Raw genomic sequence first — 16,569 nt, 5'->3', positions numbered from 1 at the left:
TAGACCATGAGAATAACACATGGAAATATGTTCAAGCGATAAATTAAAGTTGGTTGCACAAACAACATTTATTGCTGTCATTTAGCTGAACATATCGTCTATCGTCATATTCTTAATATAAAGTATCATATCTTAAATATAAGAACACAATAATAATCACGTCAACCGGTAACTCCGTTGCATCGTAAAACAGGGACAATCACACAACTCATATCACATTTATAATAATAATATCTAAGGATAAAGTAAACCTGATGCTGTCTATAGTTTGGAACACTTCCTTTTTTGTCACTTCATCTTCAGAAAAATCTCCAGAGGTTATTGAAGTTGTTTTGGAAGTAAAACTTGAGGTTCAAGAGAGCAGCGTGTTGGCGGATCTCTGCACGGGCAGTTCTACTAGGAGGGACACTGGTATCGCCAGCAGGTAGGTCAGCACCCACGTCGATACGAAGTCACTGACCTGGAAGACAAGATGTGAAGTTTGTCAGTATTACCTTTTTATACATAACTAGATGTTGCCCGGGGCATCGCTCCCGGGGGAATTTTGAAATAAAATATAGCCTAGGTATAGCAATCTTGAATAATGTACCATTCAAACGGTGAAATATTTTTTGAAATTGGTTCGGTAGTTTTGGAGATTACCCGGCGCCTCAAACATACAAAGTCACAAACTCACAAACCCTTACCTGTTTATAATATCAGTAAGACTAGCATTCTAATTTCCCAAGGACGGTTGATGTGAGGCATGCAGTTTTCACAGCCCTATTTTAAAGTTGTTTTTTAAGCTTCTGGCCGCTTTTGCGAATAAACATAGCGACGTAGTCTTTCATTACGTCACATTTGTTATTCTACTAATACAGTAGGTACATCAGAAACGTGACAATTTGTAAGTTATAGGGATGTTCTGTGGAATTTTTGTAGCTCTTTCGAATGTAAAAATGACCGGACTTAATGTTGGTGAAATATGTCTATTACCACGGGTAGATATGAAAACTAGTCAGCATTCTCATTACACATAATCTCGAAATCGTGATGCGGAACTGCTTAGTACAGCTGGCAAGAAGTTGATGTACTACAAATTGCTGGAGTTTCCGATTCCAATGGATTGTTGTGATTTTATTGCAAACTGCTAGGCTAGGATGTGGGTTGATTTGCGGATGAATTATGGATTGATTGCGTGACATATTGATATATTTTAGAAGTATTTCAAAATTAGTGTAGACCCGTCAAAGGTTGCCGAGAGAGAGAAAGCGATTTAGGCAGTAACCCGGACCACAACTTTCACAAAAAAACAACAACTTCTAAATATTCAGTCTTGTATGTCTAAACTCAGTTCAGTATAGTTCTCAACAGCTGAAGTAGCTGACAGTAAATCCACATAAGGATCTCACCAGATCAAAAGGCGAAGTGGGCAGCGGCTGGGGACGCGCAGCCGCCAGCAGCATGTTGACGCACCAGTGCAGCATCAGCGCGGGCAGCGACAGCCGGCCCAGCGTGCGCCAGCCCCACCAGCAGAAGAGGTCGCGGTCGACACCTGAGGAGGACATTAAACTCGTTATGTGGAAAACTTCATATCAGGTCAGATTGAGGTCGAACGCATCAAATAAAAAAATACAAGTGGCTGACCACTCCGTTCCTGCCCGGGCCTGGTAGAAAAGGCACATCCGAGCTGGCTTTGTGTAGTCACGGGTGATTACGGGGTAAATAGTCTAACTACTAGGATACTGATGATCGTACGAAGTGGAGGCTCTGGTGCTTAGCGGCAGAAGGAAATGGGGTTTTGATTAATTTATACCGGGGAGGGTATTATTATCTACTTTAGACCTACGAACGACTGAAATAATCATTACAACACCTTCAAAACCATTGCACAATCCGAATATGGCGACGGTCGCCAGCGCAGTGAACACGGGGCGCTCGAACGCGGCGTGCACGGCGGTGATCAAGCGCGAGTCGTACGCCTGCAGCCACACGCCCGAGAACACCCACGCCAGCCCCAGCGGGAAGTACACGCGGAACAGCCAGCGGAGCAACTGCGAAAATATTCAGTTGCATTATATTACATGCTTGATACATAACATCACCAAACAATAAACATTAGGCAAATAATAAAAGAAACATCAATTGACATTGTATCAAGAATTGAAATAATTAGCTAAGGAGAGGGTGCAACGGAAGGAACTACATCGATCGACAATAGCCTCGATGATTTTTGATACAAGTATATAATGCAGGAAAACGGTCTAGGGTCGATAAAAATCGATTAGGATAGAGGTGCGTGCGAATATAACTAGTATTATACTTGACTACAATTCAGTTTCGTCACAAGACGATGCTGGATACTTAATGCAGATCTAGAGCGTCTTCTATTACACTTTACATCTAGTAATTCCTTAGGCTGCAATACTTGCGCCTGCATTGTTGTAAGTCAGGCTGCCCCACGGATATATGAGACCAGAGCGAAGGTCTGTCTATACTTGCTTTGGAATCCTTAGGCTGGACGTTCTGTTCCTGCAGGTTGTAGTGGAAGTGAGCCAGCAGTAACCCAAGCAGGCAGGAAGGCAGGCTGCCCCACGGAGACGTGTAGAACCACCAGAACGAAGGCTCGTCCAGAAACATGGTGCGAAGGTTCCTGTAATGATAAAATTTGTTCTTCCATGAGATACATAAAATGTCTAACTTAATTATAACAACCAACAATATTTTTAACCTTGGCACTAATTGAGTTATAACTTTTTATTTACTTAATATTTATTTGGAAAAAAGGTTGTTAGCCAATTTAGACTATATAATATCTGAAAATTTCACATTCCTAGCGGAAGTCTAGCACATCGACATAAGGAGTCACTCACTCTATATAATATTCGTATTTAAAGATGATGTACTAACTCAGGCGTCATGATGTACAGCATGGTCTTCCAGTGGTAGACATACGCCAGGACACCATTCAGCAAAGAGGAGACCACGAACAGCGTACTCAGTATGAGCACGGCGCGGTGTCGCCAGCGATGGAGGCCCAGCGTCAGCAGTACTGCTACCACATATAGTTGCATGTCTACCGCCAAAGACCTGGTTACAGAGGACAAATATAAAGCACCCATGTTGACATACAAATATTATCATTTTACTAAAATGCAGTAGAACTCAAATAACCTCGCCAAATACTGTATAGAAGAGGAACATCAAATCGTCTGGTTCATCGTCATCAGACTGTCTGGTTCTCTTTAAAATGATCCGAGTCTTACCAAGTCTGCACAAGACACTGATCTTCAGGCCGCACCACGTTGTTGACATACAGCGCCTGCGTCCAGAACTTGCGGCGACATGAGGCCGCCTCGGCCGTCACAGCCGGCCACATCGGGCCGTCTCGCAGCTGGCCCCACCACGTCGCTGCGAATCCAACCACTAGTAAGTGGACTGGGGCCAATCTGATGGAGGTAAAGAGATAAGCTTAGTGCTAGCGATGCGACTTCATTATTTATTTTAACTATAAATTCCTCTTGTGTTTCTGTCTTACCTGATATATCTAAGCAGCAGCAGCTTCGGCAGCACTTTGAGCTCACACTTCGCGAAGAGCAGCAGGTTGTAGCCGAGCAGGAAGCTGCTGATGGTGATGAAGACCTGCACCAGCGCCGTGCCGTTCTTGACGATCATCATCAGCCAGCTCGACATCATCTGAGAATCGGGTCATGTTTGAATGAACGTATTCCTTTATACAACGTTCACCGGCTCACACCAAGCACTACTGTATCAGCTGCGTGTTTCCGGTTCTATGCGAGGCTGTGACGCTGCGAATTTTTGTCGTCTGTCGTCGGCAAAAACCACATCTAGAAAATTATTGTGTGTTTTATTCTACCTAAGAACCCGTCAATCCATATGAGGAATGTGACTGTAAAAGTCGGTAATTACAAAAACTTTTTATTTAACACTAGCTTTTGCCCGACACAAACATACATACAGACAGACGGAAATTCTAAAAGAAATATTTTGGCTTTTAGGGTAAGTGTACTAGTGAATTAACAAAACGCTGTTTTTTCTCCGAAATAAGAAAACAAAGCATTTTTTTTTCATTGGGAACATACTTGCGATCAAAGCACTGCCATGGAATTAGTAGGTACTCGAAGTACTTATTAAATCCATGGGCACTACTTATTCCTATGACAAATCAGTCTCAAAATGGCGTCACGCGTCACGGTAAAGTTGAGGTGTGCTGCTAAAAATGTTTAGTATGAATGAGCAAGAATTTAGGCGCCAGGTATCGTGCCTAGTTTGGGCATCATATTTCAAGAGTTTACATCGATTTTTGTTTTGCCAAAATACTAGTAAATGAACATACGGTTCATTCACTGGAACGTAAATTCACTGATAAGTCAACTTAGGCTGATGGTGGGTATTAGTCCCATAACGAGCCCATATTTATTTTTCTTAAATATCTCCTATGTATAGACATACTCACATTGCTGTCCACGGCAATCGATATTTTATAGATGGTTGTAGTTTATATGCTGATTAGGCAATGTGTTGCGAGTGGATCACACAATAAGTACCTAGATACATTACTTTTAAAGTGCCTTTCTCTTAAAGGCAAGCTAATGCATGCTTCACATAGGCATTTAGTTACGATTATTGTTAGTAATTTATTCTTAAAGACAAACATCTCTTGGTATAAGCAACTGGTTTTTTAGCACTTTGATTCCTTATAGAGTGGGTTGAATGCTTGAAAGGTTCATCCTCTATAACCTCCTGTCATAGATTGAATCGAGCATGATAAACTAATTAACAAGAACATAAATAACAAGCAGTTTTTTTAGGGTTCCTAAGTCCACAAAGAAACCAACAAATTTATTCCGTAATAAAATAAAATAAATAAAATAACATAGAATTACGAGTACCTATTTACCTGTTTACGTAGTATTCGAACAAAATGAACCTTATTTGCTGTAGAATTTGATCTCGTAAATTCCTTATGCCATATGTTTATTCGAACGTCATGCTTCCTATTTCCTATGTAGGTGATTGTTTCAATGAATCACGTGCCTACTCTCATAATAATATCATGCATTTTGGTATGATTACACATTATCCCTTTCTCTCTCGGCGTATTTGTGATACATTTGAATAGGTTGATGTTCTGTCGACTGTAAATAAAACTTCTAGTTAACAAAGGAATACTTACAGAAGTGAGCTTATTAATTGAACGATTAATTTGTGTATTGATCGAGAAGCATTAGTACTCACATGCTCCAGCGCCCTCGGGCTGTGCGCGTACAGGATGTGCTGGACGAAGCCCGCGTGGGTCCATATCACAGTCCCCAGCACTACCACCCTGTATGAATATGAAAGCTAGAAATAGACAGTCGTGGAGGACTGTGTTTTATACTATAAAATCATGAACTAATTTTGTAATGCATGATTTTTTGGTATATTTATTAGAATATAGGAATCTTATTTATTGAAGATATTAAAATATCTACCATCATCGCTACACCACCTCTATCAGCTGTCTATCATTTGGCCACCATAGACTATCGGCAATTAGTTCGCTGTTGGTTTCAACCATAGATAAAAGAAATATGTTTCAACATACATTGCTGGTTTTTCCTAGCGGTAACAAACAACCTCACCTACAAAATTACGGACGTTGACACTAAAACAGGTAGGTTATTAATATATCGCGGTAGGTATTCTATACTGAGAAATAAAGAACTTGAATTTCAACAACAAAAATCAACAAATGCCTGTACATTCAACTAGCACCTTGACTTTTTACCTTTTAGTTTACGATTCCGGAAATGTTACAATATATTCATATTCGGTGGTAATATAACGAATAATTAAGATTCGCTATTTTATTTGTCATTTGTAAATCATTCGTCATTTCCTTATCCATATTCCAGTAGGGACGGTGCGGCTGAGAGTGAGGGAGTCTACAATTTCGTTGCCGCTAACAGAGCTTATGTTACCTTGTTGGCATAAACGCATGTCGTCCTTAGCGATCAAAGCCAAGAGCCATGACCACAGATTCAGTCATTTAATTAGTACGTATTGACTACATCAGTACAAAAATTGTAGTGAATAGGATTACGTATTTCACATTTGCCAATGCATAGATAGAAGAAACTACTCTCTTTCTTTTTTTCCTGGGTTGTTGTCGTCGTTGAGCGTCGGAGCCCAGGTTCTACTAAACTATTATTTTGTTTCTACTTCGTACAGTCGTCGGCATTCAAACGAGCTAGAATATAGGCGATTGCCGCGTGTGGCGATCAGACTCATATAAATTTACTGACAACTCCCGTGCCCCAGACGAGGCCCAAACTGACACCGACCTGACTCCTTGCAGCGGGCGCATGGCCGCCAGGCGCGGGTCGGCGTGCTCGCGCTGTGACGTCAGGCGACGCCAGTTGACGCGCAACGACCATGATGTCAGCAGCTGGTTCTCTGGGAAACATTTTGAATACATAAGTATACATATATCTAAATAATTAATCGAGGGTGCGAGCGAGCAGTAACATCATCTCTTACAGAATCGTAGTCGCTGTTACTGACAGCCCTGACCGCATTTACGTCGACCAATCTTGCGACGTTTTAGGGGGGTGAATTTGGGGCAAGAATTGCAAATTTAATTTTAACATTTTTCAGTAGGTCTTGCTAAAATAGAAGTAATAAAACTGATTCTTGCTAATTAATCATTGCAATTGCTTTAGATATAACGCCTTTCCTAAACTACTGAACGAATTTTCTTGTTCAAATTTAAGATATGTAGGTACGAATTTTCTTGTTCAAATTATATATGATAAATTTATGTATGTGAAAGATAGGTGAAGGCTTGTCAGACAAATACTAATATTATAAAGAGGAAATATTATTTTTTTGTTTTTTTTTTTGTTATGAATAAACTCAAAAAGTACTGGGCCAATTTCGATGAACTTTGGCAAGGAGATAGGTGAAACCTTCAGGATTGACATAGACTATTTTATTTTGGTTTTAACCGAGCGAAGCCGGGGCGAGACGCTATTCAGACAATAATTAGGTACCTTGCGTATCTAAATTACGTAACTAACAAAACGAACCTAACTATACATTAAGTTATTTTGCAAAATATTAACTCATTAGTTATTTATAGCTATGTTTTACAAAAAAATAGTTCATCCGTGACAATATTAAAATAAATTACTGTTTACAAGTCGTGTTGGAATATTTTCCACTAAAACACGGAGCTATCAAAGGTCGCTCCGAAAATAATAAACCGGATTAAAGATTAAATAGTTGAATAATTGTGGAAAAAGCGAGCGCCTAGTTCCTTGGTAGTTTTGTTGTTTTACAGGTAAGGTAAGTATGTCCGGTTTACAAGATTACTGGAAAATTCACACGGACAAACACAACTAGCCATGGACAAGTAGACATAAGGAAAAATATTCTATGAGATTACAAAGACGTGTAAAACTAGAATGAAAAATGTATTTTGCTTGGGCAGCCAGCCAGCCAGCCAGACAAACACTTTAGGTACCTATTCCTAAAAAGCACAAAAGATATGAAACACTATGCCGGCTACACACTATCGCCGAATGATGAACTTTATTTATTTGTGGTAATTTTTACGGGTTTCATATTTTAATCGGTCTAAAAATATCCCGGTAAATGAATTCGAATGAAGTCAGACGGGTTTTTTTTCGGCCCAAACGGGGGACCGCTCCGCAACTGGAAATACTTGAAATCGTATTGGTCTGTTTACATATAGGTAGGTAGTGCTAATCATATTTTTGTTTTTAGTTAAAATTTACTTTTAACGGTTACTTTAAATATCATTGATTGTTTTTTAACAGAGCTCTGTGTGTGTCGAAAGAAGGTGGTGAGAAGCTGAGATTCCTGCGATAGAGATTCTATTTCTACATCATCGGGTGGTAATGATCATTACCTATCTAGATTCTATTCTCTGTTAACATTGAATTAAGTCTTAAAACGGTTAAAAAATTGGTATTGGCCAAACATAACCAAAAATCCTCTAAATTAAGTTCCTTTTAAGAGTAAAAAAAATGCATTAAAATCGATTCAGCCATTTGTCAGCTACGATGTCACAATCAAACCTATGAAGAAGTTGTTCGCGTCCTCCCTTCTGCTAGAAGAGCTGACCGTTTCCAAACGGCAGAAAACACATTGTTCAAATATAGCTAAGAACATAATAATGAGATGAAAAAAATCTGGAATCGAGCGGGAATTGAACCCGCGCCCCTGTCTAGTCAATGCCCTGCTCAAGAAGCTCCCAGATAGCTGTCTATCTGGGAGCTTCTTGGGAATTGAACCCGTGCCCACAGGGGCACGGGTTCAATTCCCGCTCGGTTCCAGATTTTTTTCATCTCATTGTTATTTTCAAAAATAAGTTAAAAAGCATGTGTGACATGTATAACAAATCCATTGAAATAGCTAAGAACACTCTCGATAAAAAAAAAACTACATCAAAACTGGTTTAGTCGTTTAGCTGCTACGATGCCATGGAAGGAGGCATGGACGCAAGAGATACGGATACACCGACACGTTAAACTTATAACTCCCCTCCGTCTGTCGTCGGGGGTTAAAAAGTGCTCCAGTATTTTATTTCAGTCCGAGTCTATATAATGGCATGGCGTGGCAAATTTCTGAATAAATGATTTGATTATGATTTAAATTTTGGCATTTACAGAATTTTCTTAGGTGCTATCTGAGAATATTTTAGTAGATATGTTATTATAATAAGTATGTGTACAGTACATGGCGTCAATAGGTACCAAATTTCACGAAAATTGTGTATAAAATTTTCGGGATTGAGTAACAAATAGATATCAAATCTTTCACCATTACGATCAAAAATTCACTCACTTTTGACATCATCGCTGATCAGCAAGTCGTACGCCGTCCCGGCCACATTCAGCACCAGGAGTACTCCTACAACCACCAGGAACACCATCTGCGGGATGTCCACATTGAAGCTGCGCTTGACATTCACATCATCGTGCGTCTTGCAGTAGTGTACTTTTTGCAGGTGCAATTTCAAGCCACGCGATTGGGCGAACTGCTGTGCGCAGGCGTCGAAGCGTCGTCGTAGGGTGACGTTGTGTTCAGAGGTTTGTGGACAACGGGAACTGACGCAGTAGCCGCGATGAAGGTAGGTGTAGTTGAAATGGAGAGGCTCTTGGGAGTACTCCTGAAGCAAGAAAGTGGTGGTTAAGAACCTTATTGAATTGGACTTCAAATGCGCTTTGGAAATCGGCGAATTGACGGTAATATATGTGATGTAAGATTTCATCATAAGTCAAATAAAGAACTTTGGATTTGATTGAAATCTAATAAGTAGATAGTTCTAGCAATTAGAGCCAAATATTTTCACAGAAATATAAATCTACCCAGATTAATACACGATATCCAGCATAATTACCTTCACGAGTCTGTAGACAGAGCTATCCTGCTCCGCAATGAGGAACGAGCCGAGGCAGTACAGCCCGGACCGAGGCGCGAGGCACGACTCGTAGTCATCCAGGTCGTACAGGCGTGGTAGGCTGTTGAACTCCTCCTCTACACGGAAAATAAATACGAATTAAAATTATGTATTCTTTTATTTACACAGATAAATGCGGAGTTATAATTTCACAAATCATGGTCACGGCTCTGTCTACCCTGCAAGGGATACTGTATAAATCGGTTAATACACACAGTTTATATTACACTCTTTAAACTTAAACTCATGTCACGTATTATAGCGTCGAGGAAAATAAATAATTATGAGGGAAAGTCGAGCTGAAACTGACTTTGTTCAGGTTCATTGTGAAGGCTGGTTTACGGAAGATAAACTAGAAAATCCAAACTAGGAAACAGAAACAAATAAAAATTTGTCACGTTTTTGGTTTTTCAAACTCGATTGTTTTGGCTGACATAACGCAGTTGTTTGGGAAGGCAAACTCGTTCCTTACTCTAGATTCATCTGCCGACGGAGAATGACTCACACGATCTGCCTTGCCTTGGTCGTCGTGAATGGAGCTTGGATGGATGAGCTTTGGGTGTAGAGCAGATTCGTTATTAGACGTACACTAGACACTTCCGGTCTCACAGGAAAGCGAGTTTAGAAACTCTGTTTTATCTCAGCGTGTTCCAGGTTGCATTCACGAATGTGAAGCCCTGAAGCCCGGCGTCCGTGTTAAAAATCTCTTTGGGAGTGCTATTGTTGTTGCTTATGAGCTGCGTAAGCTTTTAATCCCTTAACTACCTCGTACGACATCCACAAGACCAGAACCCCTGAACCAGACCATAAACTGAAGTGGTCCTTTTCCAGGATAGAAACCACACGCACTCATATCGTGGCGCATCGACGCATATTGCATAGTTATAACGCGAGCTTTATCAATGCAATGAAAAAATTTCCAAATAAAGAAATGTTGATAGTTATAAGAAATAAGTACCAGAGATGCCGCGGGCAGCCGCCAACACACACAGACCAAATACCACTGGAAACATAATGAACAGATCACATAGTCATAACACAATAGTCCACCCGCTCCTTCTCTATATATATCTCTATAACGTTAACTGCAACTCAAATAACACTTGGAAACGTCAACGACGCTTGGCAGTTGTAACACTATTACCATCGTAACTACAAGACACAACCGCTTTTAACGTCGACTTCGAATGGAAGGACGTATGGTCAAGATATTGACGTCACGCCCGTGTCCTTATCTGACGAATCTTGAACTTGCTCTAAGACGAGCGGCAGCGATCGTCGCTCCGACTGCTGCGCGTCTCGTATGGCCTGTATTTATAAACTTTGAGCTAGGGATTTCCTTTCATATCTTATTTATTAGGGTTCCTTTGAAAACAGAGCAGAAATGGACCCCCTATTTCAATTTGTCCTCCACTCCGACGAGCTAAAACGTTCGAATACTTTTTTCTAACAACATGAAAACCTACGATATCTTATGATCATTCAACTTTTTTTTTAATTCAACAATTCAAACATTCAACAATTCATTAATTAAAAAATAGAGGGAATGCCTACTTTACTTAACTCAATAGAGAAAATAAATATCGTCTCAAAATATAGATCAACAAAAAATTATTGTCTCAAACTATCGCGCTGGTTGACTGGAAGAGGACAATCCGTTTATTTTCCTTTTAATTAGTTTTTATTTAGTTCTTTATTTCACCTGTCCCGTTTATCTATCTCAGTCTGTCTGTCGTTCTGTCTGTCTGTAATCTAATCTGGCAAGTTAAATTGAATTTCTTTGCGTCTCTTTTACTATCCGCGTGTTCTTCAATTCTCAATGCCCGCGATACATTATAACTAAGTAATTATTGTATTCATAGCTTGCATTTTTTGCAATGATACGGAACTCTGCAGGCAGTGTTCTAGGTCAATTAGTAACGAGTTCATTATTTTCTTTGTGTCGACGTGATTCATTTCCAGTTCAACTATCTCATAATCTCACATGTGATTTGCAAGGAAAGACATGTTTAAACGTTAAATTTGTTTTTATATTAAATCATATTCTTAATTTACTAAGTATATTTTTGTGTCTTTTCTCATCAGTTTTGAATAAAATGTCAATAACTAAGTAGTTATTTGTTTTAAGATTCCGCAAGGGATTATTTTATTGACCACTAATTTCCGACTTCGCATTATTTATTCGCGTATATTGATATTATTGATTGTATTTACTCAAGTAAATTACTGCCACATTTGCAATCGAAGGATTCACTATCAAAAATGTTATACAATAAGTACAAGTTATTTATGTTATAACACCTCATCGCCTGTCCTCATCGCTTGTCTTGATCAGGATTATTTTATTCTCCATTTATATGTAAATGAACAGTTTCCATCTGTGCATCTGTAAGTACTAATACCATTACGTGCACTTTATGTAATTCATAGATAATGAGTAGCTATGTAGTTATAGTGTTTACCATCATTGAGGGATCCAGGCGTGAAACACGCGGTCCGTCATTTACTACCCTAGATATTTTCGACCAGAATATTGTGAAATTCGTGGACCAGATAATTCAATCAAAATACTTAGATACTCAAGTTTTACCCGTCTCATAGTTTGCTCGGAGGCGTGCGTTCGTATACCAAGGGAAGAGAATTAGTTCTACAGCTCATTTGGTTTTACAAATATGGTCTGTGACAAATACCAATCGTTTATTTATTTATTAAGAAAACCAACAGCGTTACAATTCTATAGGTACTTATGTTATATATAACTAAAAGTAAGGCCAATAATAGGTTTCCCTGTACATATCAGAAGTACAGTGCGACAAAATACAATAAAGTATACCTAAATAATCTCAAAGGATAAGAGTGAGTAGATGAGCCAAGATCAACACATATACATTTTTACATTTACAACAAGATATATAGATATAAAGAAAAATATATTTTTTAAAGGAAAACAAACTGAGAGACAATGATTTGCAATGAGTTGCTTAGAGATAATACATTGGGTGATATGTATTGTACGTAAGGCAAGTATGAATCTAAGTTTACCAAGCCCCATCAACAATAACATAACAAAGGCACAATAAAAATAAAAAATAAATTAATAAAAGAAGAAAAAGCAACACGCACCATATTGAATCAAATAATTCAAAAAGTTATCAGACGAGTAATGGTTTTATCCATGAGACTATTTACTAAGATGAGTAAGGTAGGTATTTATCAGATGTTAAGTCCAGTGTTAATTTTATGCTCAGCTGCCTCAGAAAAAGAAAATACGGTGGTGTTAAGTTTAATATAAAGAATACCATGTAAGTGGAATAGAAAGTAAGAATATTTCACTAATTGATTGATCCATTATTGACGACCCGTGGAGCGGCTAATATAACGTTTGCGAACAAATGAGTCAGTAGACCCAGCCCAACCCTATATAACCCTAAATCGTTACAGAAATAAAAGTAAACGGATTGGGAATAAAATGTACACTACAGTATGGTAAAGTAGACCAAACATTCAAAATAGACCAAACGGAATAGTAGAATCGTTCTCGAGTCTAATTTTCACAATATTCTTGATACATTAAATAAAAAACTTCTAAAAGAATTGTGAAAGAAGTATTTTACACTTACCATAGCACCATATTTCGAGAGATACGTTTCATTGGAATTAGTAGGTACTTGAAGTACCTACTTACTAAATCCATGGTACGTTCACATGACAGTCTCCATCTAGCGGTCTTTACTTAAAACCAAACTTAACTTCCTAAGAAAAACTGTGTGGGATGAAAATACACATGACTAAACGTTTGCTTTTTATATTAAGCAGGCGATAATCTATGCCAGATATAAACGATCGGCTGTGATCGTGACGAATCGAAGACCATTGCTTAGTTTTAATGTGTTTTTAGTGGGTATCGAACACTTTATGTATATTTGAGATGTCTAAGCAATCAAATACATAAGTAATTTGTTTTTTACAGATTTAACTGGGATGGCGGAATTGCAAAACTCGGAGTCCACATTTAGTTGCTGTCGAGTTTATTGGTGACTTACAAAGTGATAGGTTGCTGGTCTATAGTCTGAGTAAAAAAATATAATATCAACATTACCTACCTATCTCAGTAAGCCTTTTATATTTAAATAGTAGCTTATTTATGAAACCATAATTAAACCATTTAAAGTGAAAATGAACGTCTATTTTTCGAATAACTGCTTCGACTTTCCACTTCATGAAATTAAATCATTTTTTAATTATATAATTTTTTAAATTAAATATTTTTTTTAATTATATATATTTTTTAATTAAATCATTTATTAAAAAAGTAGACTTCCTCGTCAACACGTGCAAGCACATTTTCACGTCAAATTGTATTTCTCTTGAAGGACCTTAACGATATGCGCAACTGACACATTCTATGTTTTTCTTTCGCTCCCTCTTTATTCTCATCGAGTGTGTTATTGTTCAATGGTGTCTGATTTTATTCAAGTCTCCTAAAGGTATCTGATATGGGACACTGGTAAACCCAGCCTTAACCCACCGACAAATCAGGCGATGATCAGCCTACCGTGTCTCCTGGACATGTGATTGATATGATTGCTAGGTCGGCGATTGGGGCGGCGTCGCACGTGCCACATCGTGTGGCGGACATGGGCCGTCTAGGAGTGCTGGGTCATTGTCGGTTAGCAACTTTTATAGACCATCACTTGCTTCCGGTGAAGGAAATGTCGTCGTGAGGAAACCGGCACAGAAAAGGCTGCCGTAAAGTTCTTTATGCCACTCCTTCCTTCACTTGCGCTTTAGACGTTTTTTTTTTACATTGACTGAAGATGTTATACATAAGTGATATGCGTACATCATCCCAATAAAGATTTTTGAATTGATTTTGATCTCGGTTGATTTAAATCAACCGGTCACTAGTGTGTATTCGACTACTTGCCACTAGATGGCGACTACTAGCCACTAGTTGAAAAATACGTGGATAGCTGCTTTGTGTTCCGTTGTTTTCCATAGACACTGACACTGATGTGCGTTGACATACGTCAAATCACCATACAATATATGCACTATCTGAACAATGAAGCATAGCACCTATAATTAGATGGCTTGAATAAAATCTGACATCAGTGCTAGCAATTTTTAACACTCGATAGAAAGTGGCACTCTTTCATTGAATATCAACAACAGCATTCCTACCTGCGTAGGCGCGGAAGGGTGAGGCAGTCCGCAAGCTTAGGAGGTGATGATTTCTTGTTACAATGTGTGACGATGAAGCTCGCGTGGGACCGTCAGAACCCTGCAGCGCCGGAGCTGGGACAGCTGCTCTGCTTTGTCTGTGCTATTAGTACCTACTTCTTTATTACTATAAAATGGAAACGTGTTTCCGTATCAATACAAACCCGATAACTAAATAAACGTAAATAATTTTTATTATAACAAATTTTATAAATTACTTACCCAACACGTAATAATTTACAATTACTCACCCATAAAATATATAATCGTAACATGCATAATTTAATCAAATCCTTTGAATGGATAGAATTCTGCTTTTCCAGAAATTAAAAGAAAATTGTGAATTATTTATACTACGAGTATGTACTTACCTATTATCACTTTATTAGCATCGCAATAAATTATATGAATCGCAATAAATAAATGATCGCCTCTACAGATTTGACCCCAAGTGGCGTTTTTACGACAAGAAATATTTACGATTATTTCTATAAGATCAGGAAATCACGTGTTTAAACAATTAATCACGTCGACGGCCATTGCGGAGTGGACAGAGCCTAATAAATATTAGTATGTTTTGATATCTGATTACAAGTCCTCTCACAATTCTCTTCTTCTCTTCCTACTCGCCCATTGCTGAGGTTGTGGTCGTGTGGAATGAAACACCAATACTTAGGGGATAAATTCACTGTTGTACTGTTATTGTGCCTGTTCTTTCATGAATTAATTTAAATGTATGTACGAAAAGTTCAATAAAGTTATTACAAAAAAACCTCCTTGGATTTATTTGAGCGATCATTGTTACCGCCAGAATACCAGCCTTTGTCTTCCTGCTTCTCCTCCCGCAGATTGTAAATGTCAATCACGGGAAAAGTACAAAGATATATACACTCCCTACAGCCCAGCCCGCAATCTAGCTAAACGTGGCCTTGAAATTTTGCGTTAGCTCTGTCTTCCCCGTAAGGTATAAAGACGTAATACTGTATCTGGTATAAAGTGACCATCTTAACAACTTCTTATTTAGTGTAAATAATATCTCTATGGCCGGCTACATCTGTGTGTGTTCTTTTGTGTCATTTCAGCAACTGCCACACAAACTAACCAATGTCAGACATTGGTTAGTTTGTGTGATATGACAGCTTTTATTTACCGCATTGAAAAACCAGAAATGTATGCCGAATCTGCCAGATTGGTATACCAACTCTAGTGGCACGAGTAGAAATAGACCTTTGGACCGAACCTAAGGCCTTTCGATAAAAGGCGTCTTAACCAACCAACCGGACCTACATCGCTAACTGGATGGATCTCCGAGCGTTTCGATTGCTGCGGTCGCGCCGTCATTCATTCGTTAATTTTCTTGAGGAAGCAATCATTTCCAAAATCAATCATTCATAGAATTGACGTTGATCACAGTACAGATTAACGATTAGTAAGATAGGAAAATTGATTCTAGTCTTTGTTGAAATTTGAAAATCAATGACGCGCCGACCGCAGCAGCGTCGAGACGCTCGGAGATCCACCAACTATAATATACGATCTTCTTTTATTACTGCGTTGGCAGTCTACATTAAACTAATGTGTTAACCTCATGGCATGAGATGTGATTGGCGGGCGGGGCCGGGGCTAAGCACTGGCTATTTGTGAAATTGGCCAGTATTTATGAATACATTGTTTACAGGAGGAGGGCTCGTGATAAACGAATTAAGACGGAGTTAGGATGGGAAAGGATTGCTCTAAATACAAATCTTACACTTCGTTTTCTTATATTAATCGGAATCTTCTATTTTTCTACGTATTTTATTTGTTTTCTTTTGCCATTTCACTCGAGACTACATTCTTTTTTTATAACTTTTATTCAGTTTCCCGATGTTTGGTTG

General features: G+C 38.6%; 1 protein-coding gene across 1 annotated transcript; it reads right to left on the bottom strand.

Moving 5' to 3' along the window:
* Nucleotides 1-49: 49 nt before the first annotated feature.
* Nucleotides 50-10,774, bottom strand: LOC128679043 (O-acyltransferase like protein-like). Its single transcript, XM_053760995.2, has 12 exons — nt 10,428-10,774; nt 9,410-9,546; nt 8,854-9,178; nt 6,327-6,438; nt 5,239-5,326; nt 3,518-3,675; nt 3,246-3,428; nt 2,890-3,069; nt 2,482-2,632; nt 1,856-2,033; nt 1,392-1,534; nt 50-460 (listed from the first exon to the last, which is right to left on the bottom strand). Exons 1-12 carry the CDS (start codon nt 10,480-10,482, stop codon nt 353-355), a joined length of 1,818 nt encoding a protein of 605 aa, XP_053616970.1. The 5' UTR covers nt 10,483-10,774; the 3' UTR covers nt 50-352.
* Nucleotides 10,775-16,569: the final 5,795 nt, after the last annotated feature.

This window comes from Plodia interpunctella, chromosome 21, assembly GCF_027563975.2.
Source record: "Plodia interpunctella isolate USDA-ARS_2022_Savannah chromosome 21, ilPloInte3.2, whole genome shotgun sequence".
In the NCBI taxonomy this organism is placed as follows: domain Eukaryota; kingdom Metazoa; phylum Arthropoda; class Insecta; order Lepidoptera; family Pyralidae; genus Plodia; species Plodia interpunctella.
Note: the sequence above shows the minus strand (reverse complement) of the source record. Positions and strands in the feature narration are given on the sequence as shown.

Coding starts and splice junctions, on each gene's coding strand:
- LOC128679043 (XM_053760995.2), bottom strand. CDS start 10,482: ATGTTTCCAGTGGTATTTGGTCTGTGTGTGTTGGCGGCTGCCCGCGGC. Junction 6,439..8,853: donor GATCAGCGATGATGTCAAAA/GTGAGTGAATTT, acceptor AATGTTTCCCAG/AGAACCAGCTGCTGACATCA. Junction 3,070..3,245: donor CAGTGTCTTGTGCAGACTTG/GTAAGACTCGGA, acceptor CTCTGTAACCAG/GTCTTTGGCGGTAGACATGC.